General features: G+C 45.3%; 1 protein-coding gene across 8 annotated transcripts in view; it reads left to right on the plus strand.

Annotated features, from left to right (window-relative positions):
• The window catches only part of KDM2B (lysine demethylase 2B), a 116,782-nt gene that overhangs the window by 35,563 nt on the left and 62,558 nt on the right, over window positions 1-18,661 (plus strand). For 6 of the 8 annotated variants that reach the window (XM_032705535.1, XM_032705531.1, XM_032705534.1 and 3 more), the window contains 2 exons: window positions 9,218-9,311; window positions 10,148-10,301. In XM_032705535.1, the coding sequence (XP_032561426.1) occupies window positions 9,218-9,311; window positions 10,148-10,301 (248 nt within the window). Of the gene's footprint in view, window positions 1-5,636; window positions 5,894-8,425; window positions 8,445-9,217; window positions 9,312-10,147; window positions 10,302-18,661 lie in introns of those variants that run through there. The other 2 variants (XM_032705536.1, XM_032705537.1) reach the window with 2 other exon arrangements.

Raw genomic sequence — 18,661 nt, forward strand, 5'->3', positions numbered from 1 at the left:
CCTTTTACAGTTTGCTGAGTACAAATCCCTTTGAAAAGTGCATTTTTATTGTTCAGTTTTGAGCAACTTGGTTTTGAAAATGGCAGACTGACCTTAAATAGTAAATTCTCTGAAAGTGCTGCCCAAAGAAATCACTTCACAGGATGCAGAGATGTCACACAGTGTTGTCAGAGTCCTCCTGTAGGCTGGGCTCAGATCCTTCACAGGTCCTAAGCCACTAGTGACTGAGTAGTTATTAGTTGAGAGATGTTTTATGAAATGAACTTGAAGACTGTTTTCAATTAGGTGTGTGACTCCCCAGAAACTCTGCCACTGCCCTTCAGGACAGTTTACTTTTCTGTTGATTTTTTTTCAACAGCAAGATCAAATACTGGACTGACTGCACAGGCTGTGTCTCATTTCAGAGGACCCACTCAGGGCACGTTTGAGACCAAAAATGAGCAGTTTGTCCTGATTCTGCCTAGCTCAGCTCTAGCTTTTGGGCAAGCATAACCTCACCTCACTCTTTCTTCTGTTTGAATGTCTTTCTTAAAACTTTTCATATGATGTTTGAAAAAAGGAACTATTTGGAGGCCTCAAAATGTGCACTGTAAGTTTCATAGGAGTTAGTGCAGCTGAGATAGGGGTTCCTGTTAATGATGTAATGACCTGTATGGCTGATGAACACCAGGTAATCCTGGAAGCCCTTCACTGCTGTTTCTGATTTAGAGGCATTTTTTATTGGCCAGACAAATGCTGGCAGCATCCCAGGCTCTGCTGTTGAACCGACCTCTGGTGTTCTGAAAATCGCTCAGGACTCTTTCCAAACTGTAAAATACACTGGTACTAACAGATACAAAGGAGTGTGCAGTCAGCAAGTGATACACAGCATTTACTCTTGTTCTCTGAAAATAAACATTCTGGAAGGTAAAGGTCTCCATAACAGAAGAGCCTCTGTGACAGGCATCATGGGAAGCCTGGTCCTACTGTATGGTCCAATGCCTGGTCCAGTGCTCAGCCCCATTGATTTAATGGGAACCTAAAGATACTCCATTATTTTGAAAGGATCAAACTGCTTGTTAGGGTAACTGGATATGGATTGGAGTGCCCCATTTCACATATGCATTTGAAAATGTCCTAAGTGACTTGCCTGAGGTCACACAATAAGCCAGTGGCAGAGCAGCACTTGTTCCCAAGTGGTTAGTCAGTTAAATAACTTTATTTATAATCTGCTAGAGCTAAGAAACCGAATCATGATTCAGGACTTCAGGAATCATGGATTCTACAAGGTAAGAAATAAAGAAAACAATCCCTTTCCTAGAGCAGGCACACTCTGCATGCTGAAAAACACGTAGCAAGTAAACAAAGCAAGGCAGAAATGGTTTAAAGGATAAGGTAGCAACATGACTAACAGAATTTAGCAGAAAAAGCAGAGTATGTGCTTGCAGTTCACTGCTTGCATCATGAAATGCCAGATGGTAGGTTTCAAAGAGATTTTAGAGATGTAGCAATTCAACAGATTTTGATGTGGAGTTTTTCCCGTGTGTGGAGAGTGGCCTGGGAGAGAAGAAGGAGATGCCTGATGAAGAAGCAGGCACGGAGCCATTGAGGCTGCTGTCACTGGCAAAGGGAAGGTGGAGGTTGACAGCTTGATAAACTGGTAGATGTGATAGGTACAGGGAAGCTAAACAGTGAAGGATTGTGAGCACTTGAAATGTGACAATAGAGTTTGATGTGGGAAAAGGAGTTACCAGGCGTGAGTGTTAAAGGCGAGGGTGATGCAGCTGGAGTGATGAGGATGTTGCTAGTGAGCATCATCTCACAAAGACTAGAGAAGGATGATTTACAGCACTGTTGGCACAAACCCCTCATCAATCTGAAGAAGCCACAAAGATAAAACCAGTAACAAACAGTGATAGTCTGGGAGCACAACAGAAGCTGTACCACATCAGGACAAAGATCTGTGCCTCTCAGTAACCTGTCTGCTGTTGGGTGCTGGCATTGATGCTCTGGGAGGAGTGTAAGAACAGTGTGAGCATAAAATGATGCCACCCCTAAAAATTATCTTCTGAGCTTCCACTGTCTGCAGTTCAGGCAGGGGCTGTCCTGAGGTGGAAGTGGTTTCTGTGTGCTTGGTGGCTCTCAAGAGATTTCTTTTGCATGAACTTGTCCAGTTTAAAGGTGAACTCCTCGATATCAGCTTTCTCCATCTTTGGGAATTCAGACTGGGCCTTTCCTGTAGAGATACTAGTCCCAGCTATTGCTGTGGGTACCCAGAGGATATAAGCCCTTATTAAGGAGATCACATTCAGTTGCGGAGCTGCCACTCGTTCCATGCTGCCCATTCATTCTTTTATGTGAATTGTCAATATCCTTATGCTTTATTAATGACTGTTGTTGCTCGGGAATGGGATGGTTCCATTTCATTCTTGCTCTCAGCATTCCCACAATCCTGCGAGTTTGCAGTGTGCCATCCCCACCATTAACGTGTTCCCTACAAACACAAAGCGCTCCAGCGAGAGCGCTGCGGTTTCGCAGACACAGATGGCACTACCAGACACAAATGTCTGTCTTGGCTCCTGCACGTCGAGTTCCGTGCTGGGAGTGAAGTTAGAGAACGCTCCATCTGCTGCGCTGCCTCGGTTACCAGGAGCTCTGTGTGCGCTGGAGACCGCCCTGCCTTCCACTTGGACCCACACCATTAACTTTTAAAAAAACTCCCTCTGGGTAATGAGGTTATTTTTCTGTCTGTAGGTAAGTGACTGCTTACCTCACAGGAGCCCGAATTAAGTGGAAAAACGGTTTATGTCAAAAAAACTTTCCAAGTACTACCTCATAAGCAGTAAGGCAACGTGAGAAATGAAGAGGATGGCTTGCTGAGGTGGAAGTGTGGCAAACTTCAAACTGGTATAAGCTGGCATTGCCCCTGCAGTGACAGTCCTGTGCCCACACTGTCCCATCCCCGTTGCTAAAACACGTTGTGCAGCTTCAGAGCAAAGTGGACTGGGGACTGTTCTGGCTGAAAACTGACTCAGAAATACACAAAAATTGGTTAGTTTTCAGGCCACCCAAACCACCACATGGCTGCATAAATGCTTATGCCAACAGAAGGGCAGTGCAGAAGTGTGAAAAAAAAACATAGTAGTGGGATCACTCCACCAGGTGACACCGGGTGAGCAGAGCGAGCAGCTCACTGCTGCCAAGGAAACCTGTTCCTTCCTCCCCTCTCTCACATTCTGGGGTGCAAGTTGCTGAGAAGAGCCTTGCAGACATGAGACTCTGGATGAGAGTGGGAACATGCTGTGTAACCAGGAGCCAGGGCAGCAGGAAAAGGCAGTGCTGTTGTAACATCAGCTTTTAGGTGTAGAAGCTTGTTATAGCACCATAACCATTTTTAGGTAGATCAAAACAAGCTCAGATTTAGTTTTCTGTTTAAATTCACCCAGGACTGAAGCAATCTGGATACGGCTGAACCCGAAGCAACAACAAAAAAAGTACTAATTTGATTTTTCATTTATCAAAAGAAATAGCCCTGCTGAAATTATTATCCTCTTTATTAGGTTTTGTGTTTGTAGCCTTGCAAGATTATTTGCAATACAGTGGCAGTGAAAATAGCTACGGTGCAGGACTCGATGACTGTAAAAACAGTAACAGGCACTTCTAAGAACTTGATGTTTGTGCTAGGGAATGAATGAAAATGAAAGCTTAGTCACTACAACGCGCTTTTTGCCTTCAAAATTCTTATTATTACTTTAAATATCTAAGCACTTTTATAATAGGTCTTTATATTGCTGCTCTCCTTCAATGGAGGATGGGGTATCTTGTGTGAAACATCTACCTGTTCTCAAAAGGATGCTCTTCCGTTAGCATGTCCTCAGCCCTCTTTTCCCTCTCCCAGGCTGTTATTCAGCCACCCATTCTTTCTATTCATTCCTTTACTAAGTAGGGATGGATTTAAACAGATGCTAAAATGCTCTGCTGAGCTGTGGTCTAATTAGAAGCCGAGGGTGAGCCTCTGGAGACAGCGATTGCCCTTTGAATCCAGGGAGCTCACAGGTCCCTCAACACCCTGGTTTATGCACGTGAGAGACTGGTGTGCACTTTGTATGTCATTTGTGAACTGCTTTTGATATAAAACTGCTCTATAAGTACAATTCAGTGCAAAAAATCAGACCAACAAGTGTGAGTTCTCATTAGGCTTTCCAAGCTTGCAAAGTAAATAAAATGGGATGTCTTCACATCATTGCATTTGTGTCAAATCCTCCTTTGTGTAGAGATTGGAGGACTTGCAGCATCACACATGTAACTCAAATAATCACCAGCGTTTAAAAGAGTTTGTGGTGAGTCTGTAGCTGAACAGCCATGCTACAGGATGGAGAGTGAGTCCTGCTTTCACAGACACCGAAATGCTGTTCCAGGGGCACATGGGCCTGACTCGCTGTGAACTGGCAGCTTGGTTCATTTCCCTGTGGTGGTGGATGCCTCCTCAGAAATTTAAGCGTCCAAAAACAAAAAAAAAAGGAGGCCTCTTCATTCTTAAACTTCAAAGGTAACAACCTTCCAGCTCTCGTTATCACACTTTACAGCCTGGCAGGGAGGGTAGCTGGGCACCGTGCTGCTGACCATCTTCGCGGGCTGTCAGTGCCAAAATCTGGCGGCTGGAGGTCAGTCTGTCCCTGTGAGCCCACCCCGCACACTCTCGGTGTTCCACCTGGGCTGGGACCCGGCAAGAGCGGGACGAGGGAAGTGTTGTCACACACCTCGGCCCCAGTGTGGTCTCTGAGTGTGATTTGCAGTCGCTTCACAAACTCCTCCGTGCATGGCAGAAAACAAACTTCTCTTATCTCGGATGTTGTTTCTGTGTGACTGAGTCGGATCGTAACCCCCTCGGGGCAGGAGCCGGGCCTTTCATGTCCGTTTGAAGTGCCCGGTGCGCTCGGGGTGTGGTGATCGCGGTGTGGGGTTGTTGGGGTTGTTTTCTCCCGGGCCGAGAGCGCTGGGTATCGCTGCCCAGGAGGGAGACGGGGGCGGAGGTCGGTCCCGGTGGGCACGGCACGGGTCCGAGGGGCTTTCCACGGGCAGGGCCGGCCCGGCTGCCACGGGTGGGTGCTTGGGGGGCCTCTATGAGGGGAGAGCCCGGGTTCTTCATCCCTGACGGGCGAGGCGGGGCCCCGAGGAGATGCTGGGGCTCATCCCCGCTGGGGCGCATCCCAGAGGAGAAGCCGGGTTCATCCCCGAGAATATGCTGGGGCTCAGCCCCGCGGGAGCAGCCGGGGCTCATCCCTGAGAAGCCGGGTTCATCCCTGAGGAGCAGCCCGGCCCTCTCGGCAGTGGCGGGGCCGGTCTCTCCCCGGTGAGCCGGGGGTGGGAGCGGCAGCCGGGCCGGTGCCTCTCGGGTGACAATGGTTTCTTTTGTCTTGCGGCGCAATTTGTGGCTTCCAGTTGCAGGGCCCCAGTGTGGGAGCGCTGTCGGTGCGGGCCGAGGCGCCCCGAGGTAGCTTTTGTTCCTGCCGTCTCCTTCCAGCTCCCGCGCCCAGGCCCGGGAGAAGGGGCCCCGCGGTGCCGGGATGCTGCCGGGGGCCGCCCTCCTCCCACCGCCGGGAGCGTCCCTCCCGCGCGGGGATGAGGAACCAGGCCCGCGCCTTTCCCCGCGCTGGCACTTGCAGTTGGCTCATGGGTCTGTGGTATTCGGTTTCAGGCTCAGGGATTTCAACCAGCCGGCGCTGCTCCTGGGAGGAAGGAAGAGTGAGCTATACTTTTCTCATTGGCCCGAACAAAAAACAGAAGCCTCTGCTGGGGTTTGGGAGTGGTTTATGGGCTGAGCTCAGTGGCAGGGGAGCCCTCGCAATGCCAGAGGGAATAGAGCCGTATGGTGCGCGGTGCCTATTGCGGGAGAGAAGGAGCTGAGCTCAGGGTAATGCTGCTGCCTGTGCGTCCGCTCGCGTCTCCCCGAGCCCATGTGCATGATCGCTGCCCGCCCTGCCCGGCCGTGCCTTCGCATCCCGGCGCGGCTCTCGCTGTCTTTGTTTCTCTGTTTGCTTGCGGGTTTGTAGCGATGCGTGGCGAGTGCATTGTGGGTTTGCCTGGGAGTGTGGTCTCTGCACTGGCTTATGGAGCGGTGTCTGTGTTGTTTCTGTGTTCCCAGCTCGCTGTGTTTGCTTAGTGGTTTAGCTTCGTTTGTATCATCTCCCTCTCTCTCTCTTTTTTTTTTTTTTTTTTTTGGATCTCTGTGTTTGTTCTTCCCCGTGAGTTTGCAGGTTACTCCATATTTCTTCGCATCATTTCTCTAACAAATTTCCCCAGATGTTTGGGGTTTTTTTTGGGGGGGAGCGGGGGGGAAGTTCTCCATTTCCCCACACCACAAATCCTTCTTTCAAAATAACAATACATTAAATCAAACAATTTCAGCCTTGTGGAGAACATAAACCAAACTCTTCAGTGGGGAAGGGAAGCTCCCCCACAACAGATTACAAGCAGCTGCATGTTTTAAAACCCTGACTGAGGCTGTGCAGGGAGATAAAGTGGAGTGGGCAGGGATTGGATGTGGTAGCAGTTGTGAAAATATTAAAGTTGGGGCATCTTTTGCGTCGCCTGTGTTTTCGGGGTGTAACTCTGATCAGCTTGTGTCCCCATGCCCGATGTGGGATTGTGTTCCTGTACCCACTGTACCTGCTTGGCCCAGAGCTCTGTGACCACAGCACGCAGTGGGATGTAGCTCCTAGATTTCTTTCAACATGGAAGCTGTGTTATGGCTTTTTTTTTCCTGTCCTTTTTTTTTTTTTTAATTATTTTTATGGAGAACCCCAAAAAGTTGAGTCGTCCTCCAAATTAGCAGCTGCTGGTGACGAGAAGCTGCTGGCTGAGGCTGGAGCAGAGCGGTGCCTGAGATTAGCTGTGGCATGGAGCTGTGCTGGGACCATGTGACTGCGGTGTACATTGGAAGAGGAAGCTGTAGAGGTCAATGCAAAGGCATTGTGCCAGACTCTGGCAACCAGGGGAGTGCTGGATGGCGGAAGATCCTCCCGCAGGCTCCTGAGCCGCCCGGGAGCTGCTGGGCTGGGACAAAAGCAGGCCTGGGAGATTAACAGCAGAATTAAGGCATGGCTCACTTGTGGATGGAAGGAAAAACTGGTTTATTTTCCAAAAGCTTTGTAGGTTTTTCTTAATCACCATATGTGGCTCTTTCACTAAAACCATCTTTATTGGTAATTGTGTTTAGAGGAGTTTCAAGAAAACAGAGGCAAAATGGGGGGAAACAAGGGCAAGAAGGAGTTGAGTGTTCACACTTATACCTGCCTTGGTGTTTTCTCACAAAACTAAATTTTAAGTGCGTTGATTTGATGGGATTCAATCCTGTTATTTCCTCTCTGAACACAAGCAGATCGACTGCTTCAGGTTTAGATTGTTGACTACTGAGGAATAACTAAAACCAGCTAATGCTCAGGCCATGTTTGCTCTTTCAGAATATCTTAATTCAACGGGTGATTGTTGGTAGAAAAATTGTCTAGAAAAATTTTGTTAGTGTGATATATTTTACAACTGACCTTTTGGAAACTGAAAATAATTGACTCCATAAGGATTTGAATTTTTTTGCTTTAAAACAACATGAATCTCTAATACTCAGCACTGCCCACAAACTGAGAATTACCATGCTAATTTTTTCTTTTCCTTAATGAGCAATAATTATTCAATCTGTGACTTTTTGCAGTTTGGCTGGAAGAAAGGCAACTTCCTTTCTGGGCTTCTTTTATTGTTTTTAAATTCTATCTGACTTGTAATCAACAACATCTTGGTAGAGAAAACATAAAAGGAGAAATTAAAAAAAAAAAGTGTTTGGGAGGGAAGGACTCATATTTTGAAATGGAGCATATTGAGAGTGTAGACAGCTTCTTGGCTAGCTGTGATTTTTGAAGCATCTGAAATACCCCAGGGGCAGCAAAAGCTTCTTCCTGCTTCTGAAGGATTAGGAAAAAAATTAAAAAAAATTCCAGAGTGGGCAAGAGGAGAGACGTGTAATTGCACAAGGAGAGGTTTTAATTGTGAGATGAAGGCGCAGGACCTTTTTTGAAGCGCACAAATTGACTGTCTTCATGACAGCATTGCGTATCATTCTGTCAACTCCGGCTCGGGATGTGGTTGCTAGGCAGCGGCTCTTATGGACCCAGAGTGGCTCTGATTTGCCAGCCTTCTGCAGACACATGGTAAGGTCCTTCCCAGCCTATCATCTACAGGGACTTCTGCACGCCGGCTGCATACTGCTGAGCTTCTCCTACCTGCCTGTGAGCAGAAAAAGACACACTTAAATGAAACCCCTTTTTCTTTCTTTTTTTTTTTTTTTGTTCCAAATCCCGTTCCGGTGATGTTTCCATAACTCCCCTTAAAAACCAAAGCAAAGCAAAGCAAAGCAAAAAAAAAAAAAAAAAAAAAAAAAAGCCATGAAACGGAGACCGGAACAAGGAAAAGAGGTTAGTGGGTTAAGTGGTGTGTGTTTCCTGCGTTTGCAAAGGTGCCTACAGTGAGGAGGGCGGCTGTGATTCGGCCATTAGTTACAGATGGTGGCTGGAGCCTGGAGATTCCTGCAGCCAGAACACAGCTCTTGTGTCTTTTTCCAGCAATGCCGACTTTATACTGCTCAAAACCTGTATCCAGACGGCATAAAAAATAGTGGATTTGATCCTTAGTGTTGCTGCCAGCTGGGTCCTTTATGTATTTTGATGCCGAAATGCCTAGAAATGTGAACAAAAAGGAGTTAGTTTGCCAAACGAGGTTTCTGTCCCCCAGTCCTTGCAAAAATGGCATGAGTGGCAAGTAGGTAAAGAACATTCAGGAGGATTTATAGGCAAATTAGATTTTTCAAAACTTTGCTCTTTGAAGCAATTTGTGTACAACTCTTGGTGCAGGTTGTCTCTCGAGCGGTGACGAGTACAGAGCATTAAACAGATCACCCCGGGGACTGGCAGTGGCATAAGAAATATTTCTGAACAGCCTCACTTTTAATGTTTTTCCATTCCTTAACTCTGAAGGCTTTCGTTCCTCTCGTATGAACAGCAAACTCAGACGTGGAGATTTGCGTTTTTCAGCAGAAAACTCGTTAGATTCACGAGACAAATCACTGTACTATAAATGCAGAAACTTAATTGGTGGAAGCAGCACTGCACACACAGTTAACCTCTGCAAATCAAGATGTGAAAAATACTGTTTCAGACTGATTCATTTTTGTCCTTCACTCTGCTTGCAGGTACTGTTTGATGAGTGTGAAAGGATGCTTCACTGATTTTCATATTGATTTTGGTGGCACTTCAGTGTGGTATCACGTTTTCCGTGGGGGGAAGGTAGGTGAACCTTATTTGATATTTGTTTTTATTTGTCTGTGCCTCTTATGGAGGGGAAGGGTTGCTTTCTCTTTTTTTCTTCTTTTTTTCTCCGTCTGTTTCAGCAGCTGTGTTGATACACACAGAGTTTGCTGAACTAGAAGGATATCACTCACCGTTATGAAACAAATGAGTGATTTATTTGAAATACTAAATGTGTTATTTGTGTTGGTGGTGCTTTTGCTGTGTGGTCCAGAAGTGTCTTGCAGCGAGATGTACCCTTGCTGGGTCAGAGTGCCCTCACAAGTCTCCTTCTGTAGCTAGAGCTTCTGTTCCTTTCAGAATTCCATGTTCCTGTAATGTGCACAGGCACAATATGCCAGAACTGAAATATTACAGGATGCAGTAGTGTTTAAATACACAGTGTGTATGGCTACATTCACATCTTCTCTGCTTTAGGATGTTTTCCCCAATTGTAGTATAGACAGTGTATGGTGGGAACTGAAATAAATCTGTGGTGCAGATCCTGTACTCCAGTGAAGTACTGTCTCTGTAGTCCAGTGAAGCTGTACTGTACCAACACACTGGTTTGACCTGCAGGTAAACCCCAGGCATCTTCTGAGTGAGATGTTTCTGGAAGAGAGATGACAACTGACAGTTATCCAGCCACTTCCACAACATGGACTAATTGCTGCTGCTGCTGTCTGTGTGTGTGCCTCTGTGTACAACACCTGGAAAACCAGGGTTTTATGCAGAAAGTGGCTCATTTGTCTAACACGGGATAACCTTGGTGGGAGCTCTCGGCTATTTATTTTTGTTGACTGTTGGTAACAGTTAAATTTTCATTTTATTTTTAGATCTTCTGGCTGATTCCGCCCACTCTGCAGAATCTAGAACTTTATGAAGAATGGGTTCTCTCAGGAAAGCAGAGTGATATCTTTCTGGGAGACAGGGTGGAACGGTGCCAAAGAATTGAGCTGAAACAAGGCTACACGTTCTTCATTCCTTCAGGTATCTCTTGGGAACTAACTTTCTGTAATCACTGGGGTTGTGTTTGGCTAACAGTTCTCTGTAAAACAATTCTTCACACCTAAACCCTGTACTGACCTCCTTATTAGCTGTGGCAGAAGGAAGGCTAAGGACTGAATGCACTTAATTTTCCAGATATTAAGACTTATGGAAAATGTGCTGTGAGGAATCTGTGCAGTGATCACTTGTGCAGTACTAGGGGAGAGAGGACTTGGGCCTCTGGGGCTGTCAGTGCACCACTCCTCCCCAGAGTCGTACTGACTGCTGTTGGAAGCTTGCTGGGAAAGATGTTTTCCTCTTTTTGTGGTCTCTCCTGGCAGGTTTCACCTGCAGTTCAGTAACTGGCTTCTTTGCCTCTATTTGTAACCAGAGGTGGGTCTCGATTCCCTGATGGAACTCTAGGGAGATTCCAGTCCTTGGAAGAGCAGGTGCTGTGCTCCCTCAGGGTTGCTTCTTGGAGAAACAGTTTTATTGTTATAACTCTTCAGATTTCTGTTGATGGAGATTGTGCTGAACCTGGAAATCTTCCAGCAGCCCAGCCACCCTCAGTTTTACACTCCTGCCCACCTCATTAGCTGTGTTGCATGATCCAGGCTCGTCTTGCAAAGCCACCAAATAATTGCTGTTTTGAAGGCTAGTGGCTTCAGCCCTTTCTGCTCCTGCCTAAATTGGATTAATGATGGTGGAATGTGTAACACTTCTCATTTAAGATGATATCAGACTTTGCTTTCCTTGACTGTTATGGGACCATAAGTTTGTTTTATAATGATTTAACACATTGCCTCCGTCTAGTGGATCTTACAGGGAGATAAGTATAGGTAGACTTTCTACATGACAGGAAGATAGGTTGGTAGTTTTTCAGCTCTAGGATTAATTACTCTGTGGAGATAGGATTATTATTTTTTAGCCTTAAAGACAATACAGGTCATGCAGAGACAGTGACAATGTTCTTCCCAGCTGGGGAGCACTGCTGGGATCAGTTGAAGGCCACAAATGTGCACATTTGTAAGTATTTGGTAAGAATCAGCCTGGGACTGACAGGCAAAATGACTTTGAGGGTGGAGGAGTTAATCCATTAAAGGAATTAGATCTTCCCTTGGAACAGGTCAGAATGTGCTGTTACTGTTTGAACTGGGTGTTTGAGTGTGGCTGTGCTGTTTGCTCAGATCCCATTACTGCATCTTCGTATTTATCTTCATCCTCCTGTGAAAAGGCTCCTCCAAATAAGACTTTCTGCATGTCAGTTTAGTCATGCTCAGCAGCTGGAATACTGCAGGTTGTGGGAGCTTGGACAGGACACAGCTGTAACATGGTGGCTGACACAAAGTGATTCCAAATGGGTTTTTGACAGTAGTTTCTGTTTTCTTAGGAAAGCCCCAAGTACAGAAATGCCAACACCTCAGACATTTTAGGCTCTGTGCCACATTTGAAAAGCATTTATGAATATTTTCTGTCTAAGCACCTCATAGATTCAAGGGTTTTTGCTCTGCTGTACTTTGTTCAGAAAACTTACTTGCAAATCTCTTATTTATGTGAAAGAGCCTTATTTCTGTCTCTGTTTTAAGAGTATGGAAATGCCTAATTAAAGGCTGTTCCAGGTCAGTGAGTTGAGCACAGCTGTGTAAAACAGGTCAGTTCCTATGACCTCTTTGCTCTGGTTTGTGCACATACCATGTTAGTTAATGTTTGGAAGTGTTTTTTATGTGCTTTAGAAGTGTTCATAGTGTTTAGGTTCTGTTTATTGGTGTCTGTAAAACCAGTGTGTCCCATATTTTCAGTTGAGCCTGATAAACTCCTGACCAGCCTCAACTCATCCACAAGGAAATACCTTCTAATTGTGGGTTTAGTCACAGGAAATGTAGAGGAATTAGTGCTCAGCTGGACTGTGAATGAAGAACATTTCAGTAAAGGACTGAAATATATCCTGCTCTGCTTCTGTTCTCGAGTAATTTGTGGGAGTGGTCCTAGAAATGATATTGTACCACAGCAGTGTGAGGATGGAGTAGTCAGAGAAGACTGTAGGAAGACCTGTGGGGGAGTGAGAGATCAGAGGCTCGTGGGAAATGGAAGGTTTCTCTGAGAATCTGGGATCAGCAGTAGATCCAGTAAATCCCTGAAACTACAAACCACTTGGCCAAGAATGGGAATCATTCTTACAGAAGGCATAATTACAGTGCTCACCAGGGCCTCAGGGTATTTTCCTCTCCATCACTGCCATCATCCTTTCAGGATTAAGTTTAAACCTGTGCTTCTAACCCTGAAAGGCACTGAGAGGCACGATCTGAACTGTGGGATCAAGGAGGAATTGAGCCCAATATTGTCAGCACAGTGAGTTGTTATGGACCAAGGTGCCTCTTGAAGCATTTGAGGAGTTCTTCCTAAATATGAGGAGGGGGGAAGTAAGCTGGGATTCCGAGGGTACTGTGTGAGGGGCCTCATGTAGTGCCCGGCTGAACTCCTGGTGGCCCCCTAGGATGGCTCCACACAAGCCCTGCACCGTTACAAGTTCCCACTTTACTGGTTCCCACTGGTGAGTAAAGGATCATAACTCTGGTAAAGTCTGTGGTAAAGTGATAAAATCAACTCAGAACCAAGCCTTTGCCATTAATATAACGGGTGTCAGCATAATTGTTGATTGAGAAATACACCATGTTGTGCCATGCTGAGGTTTATGGCCAGATTAGATTCAAGATATTAGACCAGCTGAAGGTTCAAGAGGGCAGGAAGCCATAGTTGCTACCAGTGTCAGTAAATGATTATTTTTTCTTTCTGCAGAAATCTGTTTTTTTCCCAAGATGGGTTACAACTTGGGTTGACTCTGCTGGTCTTACTGTAGGATTTTCAAATATGTAGCTTTAAGTACATGGAAGCACATGGAAGAGATGAGATGTCTGACTGCCATTAGATATTGTAGAAGACTTTTGCAGTGCTGATTTATTCAATATTCCTGTGATCAAAATCCAGACAGGATAGCTGGCTGTCAACTGGATGATGTTCCTTTCTGGTTCCTCTTCAAACTTCTCCCTCATGTTGCTGCAATTTTACAGCAGTTGTGTTTCACCTCAGGGCTGGCAGCGCTCCACTGAGGAGTAAGCTGTTTGGTTTACTTTATTTTTCTTATGTTCTTTATACTGCACTTTGGGGCCTTTGGCATGGAAACATGCTGTTAGAGTCTCTCTTAATTTCTTGAGAGCTGAAGAATGAGCCACAGTCTAACAAAATATCCTCGTTGGTCCGTGGCGATTATGATGGTAACCTGAGAGTGCTCCAAAGTTCTTATTTCCAGTCAAATGTAGAAATAATGACCTTTCTCAGATGAATGTTTTTGGGAAGGAAAGTGGACAGAAAGAGATGTTCTGTGTAGACTGCAGGCAGCTATTTGCAAGGATTCAAAGTGTTTCAGATGCTGTCTCAGTGGATAACAGTGGGATTCTGCCTATTACGAGTGTGCGGTCTTAGGTCACCTCTGCTGTGCCAGTGAGAGTTTGATGGATTATTGTGTGATGGGGCCAGAAGGTAGCACATAGTCTTTGTAGCAAGGAGAATGACAGGCTATTAAAATCTGACTGGTAAATTTTGTACAGGGTGTTGTGCTGGGGCTGCAGAGCTGCCTGGCTATTTCTGGTTGCTGTTCAGCTTTTCCCATTCTGTGAGCTTCCACCGATACTAATGGAAGCTCCATGCCTGGAACCTTAGTGAGGATCAAGTGATGAAGATCTGGAGAGGATCAAAGAGGAGAGGTTTTTTGCCTGAGTGTCTGTTTTCAGATGGAAGCTGACAGCATAATGTTGGATTTTTGGTTCTATACCTGGTGCAGTGCTCTACCTAATTCTTACAAATGATATAAGATTGAGAGCTACTGTATTACTTGTACTACCAGGGCAAAATTAGAAATTTTTTAACCTTAAAAATGTAAACATGATCTTTCCTTGATGTGTTGGGCTGTGGGCACTGTTATGATACAGTCATTCTTCTTTGGAGATGAGTGAAATAATGTTTCATCTACTGGCAGTGCCCACTCTCAGGTTATCTCTTTAGTCACTTTTTATTTTTGAGATGTACGTATTTCATCTTTTCCACCCCAAGTTGTTGTAGAATTGCAGGAAAATGTGTGTGACTTCTTTATCACAAAGGAAAATATCTGTTCAGTTACTAATGGAAACAGATTCACCATAGTTTTGTCTTGGAGCTTGCAGGCTGTTTGCCCCTTAGCTCTGTAAGTTAATATTCTTTTTCATTATTCTCAGATGGATGATTGCATCCTTGAGTAGGAATTTGCAGCCCACTGAAGTCTTCTAACAAGTTTGCAATGTTTAATAATACTTGTTTTATAAAATTCAAACGATAATGAGATCATGTCTTTTAACTGTTCAGAAAAACGTTTGTTACTGTTAATTTTACCTTCTTGATTTACTAGAGATGATAACATCTAAATATTCGAGTATCTTAGGAGTGGTGGAATAATTCATAACTGTAAATCAGCTGAGAGCATTTCTGAGCCTCCTGAATAGAATTCCTGCTCAGTGTTGGCTTGGCTTCATAAAGTACGATTGTTTTGGGAAGGAAGAAGCACTTACTGATCACCGAGAACTGAAATAAAAAACGTCAGCTTCAGAAAACCATAAGTGGATGGGCTTCTTGTTGAGGGTTGACTTGAGGGCTGTGAGCTGTGAATGTGCAGTGTCTGCACTCCCAAATCCACACATCCCCTCTGGCTGAGCCTGGTGCTGCCCTGTGGTGTGGAGAGCTCTGCTCCCAGGGCAGCACTGGCAGGAAGGACGGGCTGGTTCCACCTTCCCCCCCTCGTCACTGATATCAGCACAGGCTGGTTTGAGGCTGGTCATCCATGAGGAAGAGTTTTCTAGTTCATGACTAGTACTTGAAGCCACAGTGTATGTCTTTCATCTGCAGGATTTAATTGTAGCTTTAGGTGATATTTAGCAGGTGCTTTTGTTTGTGACTTTCAGCCAAAAGTTAATAATAATTTACTCCACTGACTTTTGACTTTTTCAGTCCTTAATCCATTTGTTCTGATATTGCTCCAGTGCTTTTTTTTTTAGCATGAAGGATAAAACTGAACTTGTGGCATTTTACTCTGTGTTCCTTTTTTTTTCGTTTTTGACAATGTTACAGTTTTTGAGACAGTGACCAAGAGGTGAGGTGTTATCTCCTGTCTTGCACTAAGCCATGAAACACAGAGGGTTGTGCAGCAGTGCCAGGATTTGTGTGAGCAGCAGAAAGCAGTCCCTGAGGAGAGAACTGAGGAACTCAGTTCAGAGGTGTCTGTGTTGGAGGCTCTGTGGCAAGGTGCTGCTGTGAGAGCTGGTAGTCAGACACACATGAACACACATGACAGGCTGTTCAGCACAGGGTGATGTGATCACACATGTCAACAGAGCTGTCGATTCATCTGATGAAAAGCAGTGGCACAGGTGAAGGTGAGGCAGGGGATGTGGTGGTGGGGATGATACCAAAAGAAACCCCTTGGCTGCTCTTTTGTCTGACACATACGTGCAGCTTTCTCCTGTTCTGGAGGTTTATCTTCCTCTCTAAAAACCTTAGTAATTGGGGAGCTGAGAAGATGGGTGTTCTTGTTTGCAAATGGTCACAATGAACATTCATCCTCCTCAGTTTATTTCTGAGTCGTGCTGTATCGAAGCTGTGGGGATGGATTGAATGTGCCATCCAAGCTTCTCTGTTCTCAGAGCTCATTTCCACAATATATTACCCTGATGGAAACTGTTTCCTGTGTTCTGCTCATCTCTGTTTCCTCCTACTTCGACTTTTCTGGTGCTGGCTCCAGTTTTTCTCTGTACACAGCCTTGTTAATATTAGAACAGGAGATTTTAATGTTTTTTTTCCTTTGTAATGCCTGTGTCAATCTTCCTGGGATTTTCTGCCTGGTCAATTCTCCCATCATTTTTGTCTAACCTTGCCCATTCTGTCCTGTGTCCCTGGAATACACCCCTTGGCGTTTGTGCCTCTGCAGTTTCAATTATGCACGGACGTTCCTCAGGCAAGTGGAAGCTATTTTGGGATACAGTGTGACTGAAACACCCTGTACAGCTGAGTGGCCAAAATCTATTTTGTGTGCAGGTGACTCCTGTGACAGGGCTGTGTCCTGTAGCTGGCAGAGGGGCTGTGAGCTGGATCCTGCCTGTGGGAGCACATGAACTGCTGGAGATCTGGGATTCCCCGGGACTGAGCTCTGTGCCCAGCAGTGAAGGGATGGTACCCACAGGCATCATCCATACCCATCTCTGAGCTGTGCCTGGAAATCATCCTATTCCATGCTTTGGCAGGGGTAGAAACTTTACTTACCAGGACTTTACAAGTTAATGATTTTGAGTTTGTTGCTTAGTCTCTGGTTTGTTTTTATTTTCCCAACTCTGATGGATTTTAGGGCTGCATTATTGTCTTTATATTGAGAACTGTGTCATTAACAGCAGTATTTTCAGTCTTGCTGTTAGAAATACTTGCATCTTGAAGGACCTTATATTTAGTTAGTTCAGAAGCTGGCAGTTGAAGGCACTAATTGTTGAAGGCACTAATTGTTTCTAAGATGATTAGTCCTGTATTATAAATGCAAGTAGGGAATTAAAGATGTTATCCCCAGAACCAGAGGTTGTCTCAGATAATTTAAGGAAGACTTTCATTTTGTACCTGTATCAGCTCTGTAACAATAGATGTTCAAAACTATATTTGTGTTTGTTATCTTTCTGCTGAGCACTTATCAGGGCTGGGATGCCGTTTGTTGGAGCATTGGCTCAAGCCAGTGATAGATCCTTTCACATTTCTCCCAGAAATATTGGGAGTAGTGCCAAGAAAGTCTAGCAGATACAAAGATTCTTGGCATCTAGTGGGGGCAGAGTGGAGAGGTCAGGGAAGGTGTGATGAGTGAAGCCCAAACAGCAGGAAACAATGAAACCAGCTGCACTCCGGTGTGAAATTTTCACTGAGAAAATACAATTTGTAGGAGGAGGCTACTGTGTGGTTGCAGTAGAAGCACCCGCTCAAAGAACAACTGCATTGATGGGATTTCATTTTATTGGTTATAAAATAAAGGGATATCTCCTTTTAACCTTTCATATTGGACTAGAAAGCCAGGTTTCTGCTCAGCTACTCCTTTTACTTAAGCTGTAAATATCAGATATCAAATTGTATCTTGAATGATGTTGATCATTCCATTAAAGTAACTTGTTGCATCTGTCGGTTCCGGTGTGGTTGGACATCGACACCTGTGCTGAGGGAGCTGCAGTGGGAAGTGGTGGTGGGGGGTCTCCAGTGTTCTGATAACTGGCTGTTTCTGAGCTGTCTTCTGCCACCACTCACTTGTGTGGCCATGGACAAGTCATTTCACTTTTTCGAGCTTCATTTTGTTCATCTTTAAACCTGACAATTAAGGTGAATTGTCACACAGACCTACCCTGTGTTTCAGCACCGAGCCAATAAATTGCTTTGGGGACCCAGCAAGAGATTTGCTTCAGCACGTGGCTTCCATTCTTTCCCCCAGGCACAGAAATCTTTGATTACCCAGTGGAAGCAGTGGCTCCAACTTCTTTGACCTTGGATCTGTTTTCCTTCCCAAAGACTAGATCAGAAAGATAATTTATTTTTCTGGTAGTTTGCTCTTAGTACAGACTGATGTATTTCATGTGAGGTGCTGAACTCCTTCAATTGTGAAGCTTTTATAATGTTCATGTATGTAATTGCCACCCTACCCTTATATGAAAAAAACCCACATTCCTCTCTAGTTGGTTGTTCTTGATTTGGAAGTAATAAACAGGCTGGATCACTGTGAGTGACTCTGCAGCTGAAATTATCCTGACTGAAGCAGGAAAGGTGCAATAATTCCATGAGCTGCCAGAGCCATGAGCCACCCGCTGGTTTTATATGTGTCACATTGGGTGTGTGGAATCAGACCTGAGAATTGACTGAGCCCTGGAACAGGTTGCCCAGAGGGGCTGTGGAGTCTCCATCTGAGGAGCTCCTGGAGAGCCATCTGGACATAGTTCTGTGCAGCTGGCTCTGGGTGGTCCTGCTCAAGCAGGGGGCTGGACCTCCAGAGGTCCCTTCCACACCTCTACCATTCCGTGATTCTGAAATTCAGAAAAATGATGTATCCAGAGGGATGGGCCTGTGTTTCCAGAGGGAAAATTCTACTGCTGATTTTTTCTCCTTCCTATTTCTCTCCTACCAACATGCCCTTAAATGAAAGCCTCAGTCCTGCCATCTGCTGTGGCTCAAGGACTTCTCAGGTAGAGCCTCGCAGGCCTTTATGGTCGAAAGATTGTTGTGGAGGAGCACTTCTGTGGCTGCTAGCTGGGGAACCCTCTAGGCTG

The sequence above is a fragment of the Chiroxiphia lanceolata genome, chromosome 18, assembly GCF_009829145.1.
Source record: "Chiroxiphia lanceolata isolate bChiLan1 chromosome 18, bChiLan1.pri, whole genome shotgun sequence".
Lineage (NCBI taxonomy): Eukaryota > Metazoa > Chordata > Aves > Passeriformes > Pipridae > Chiroxiphia > Chiroxiphia lanceolata.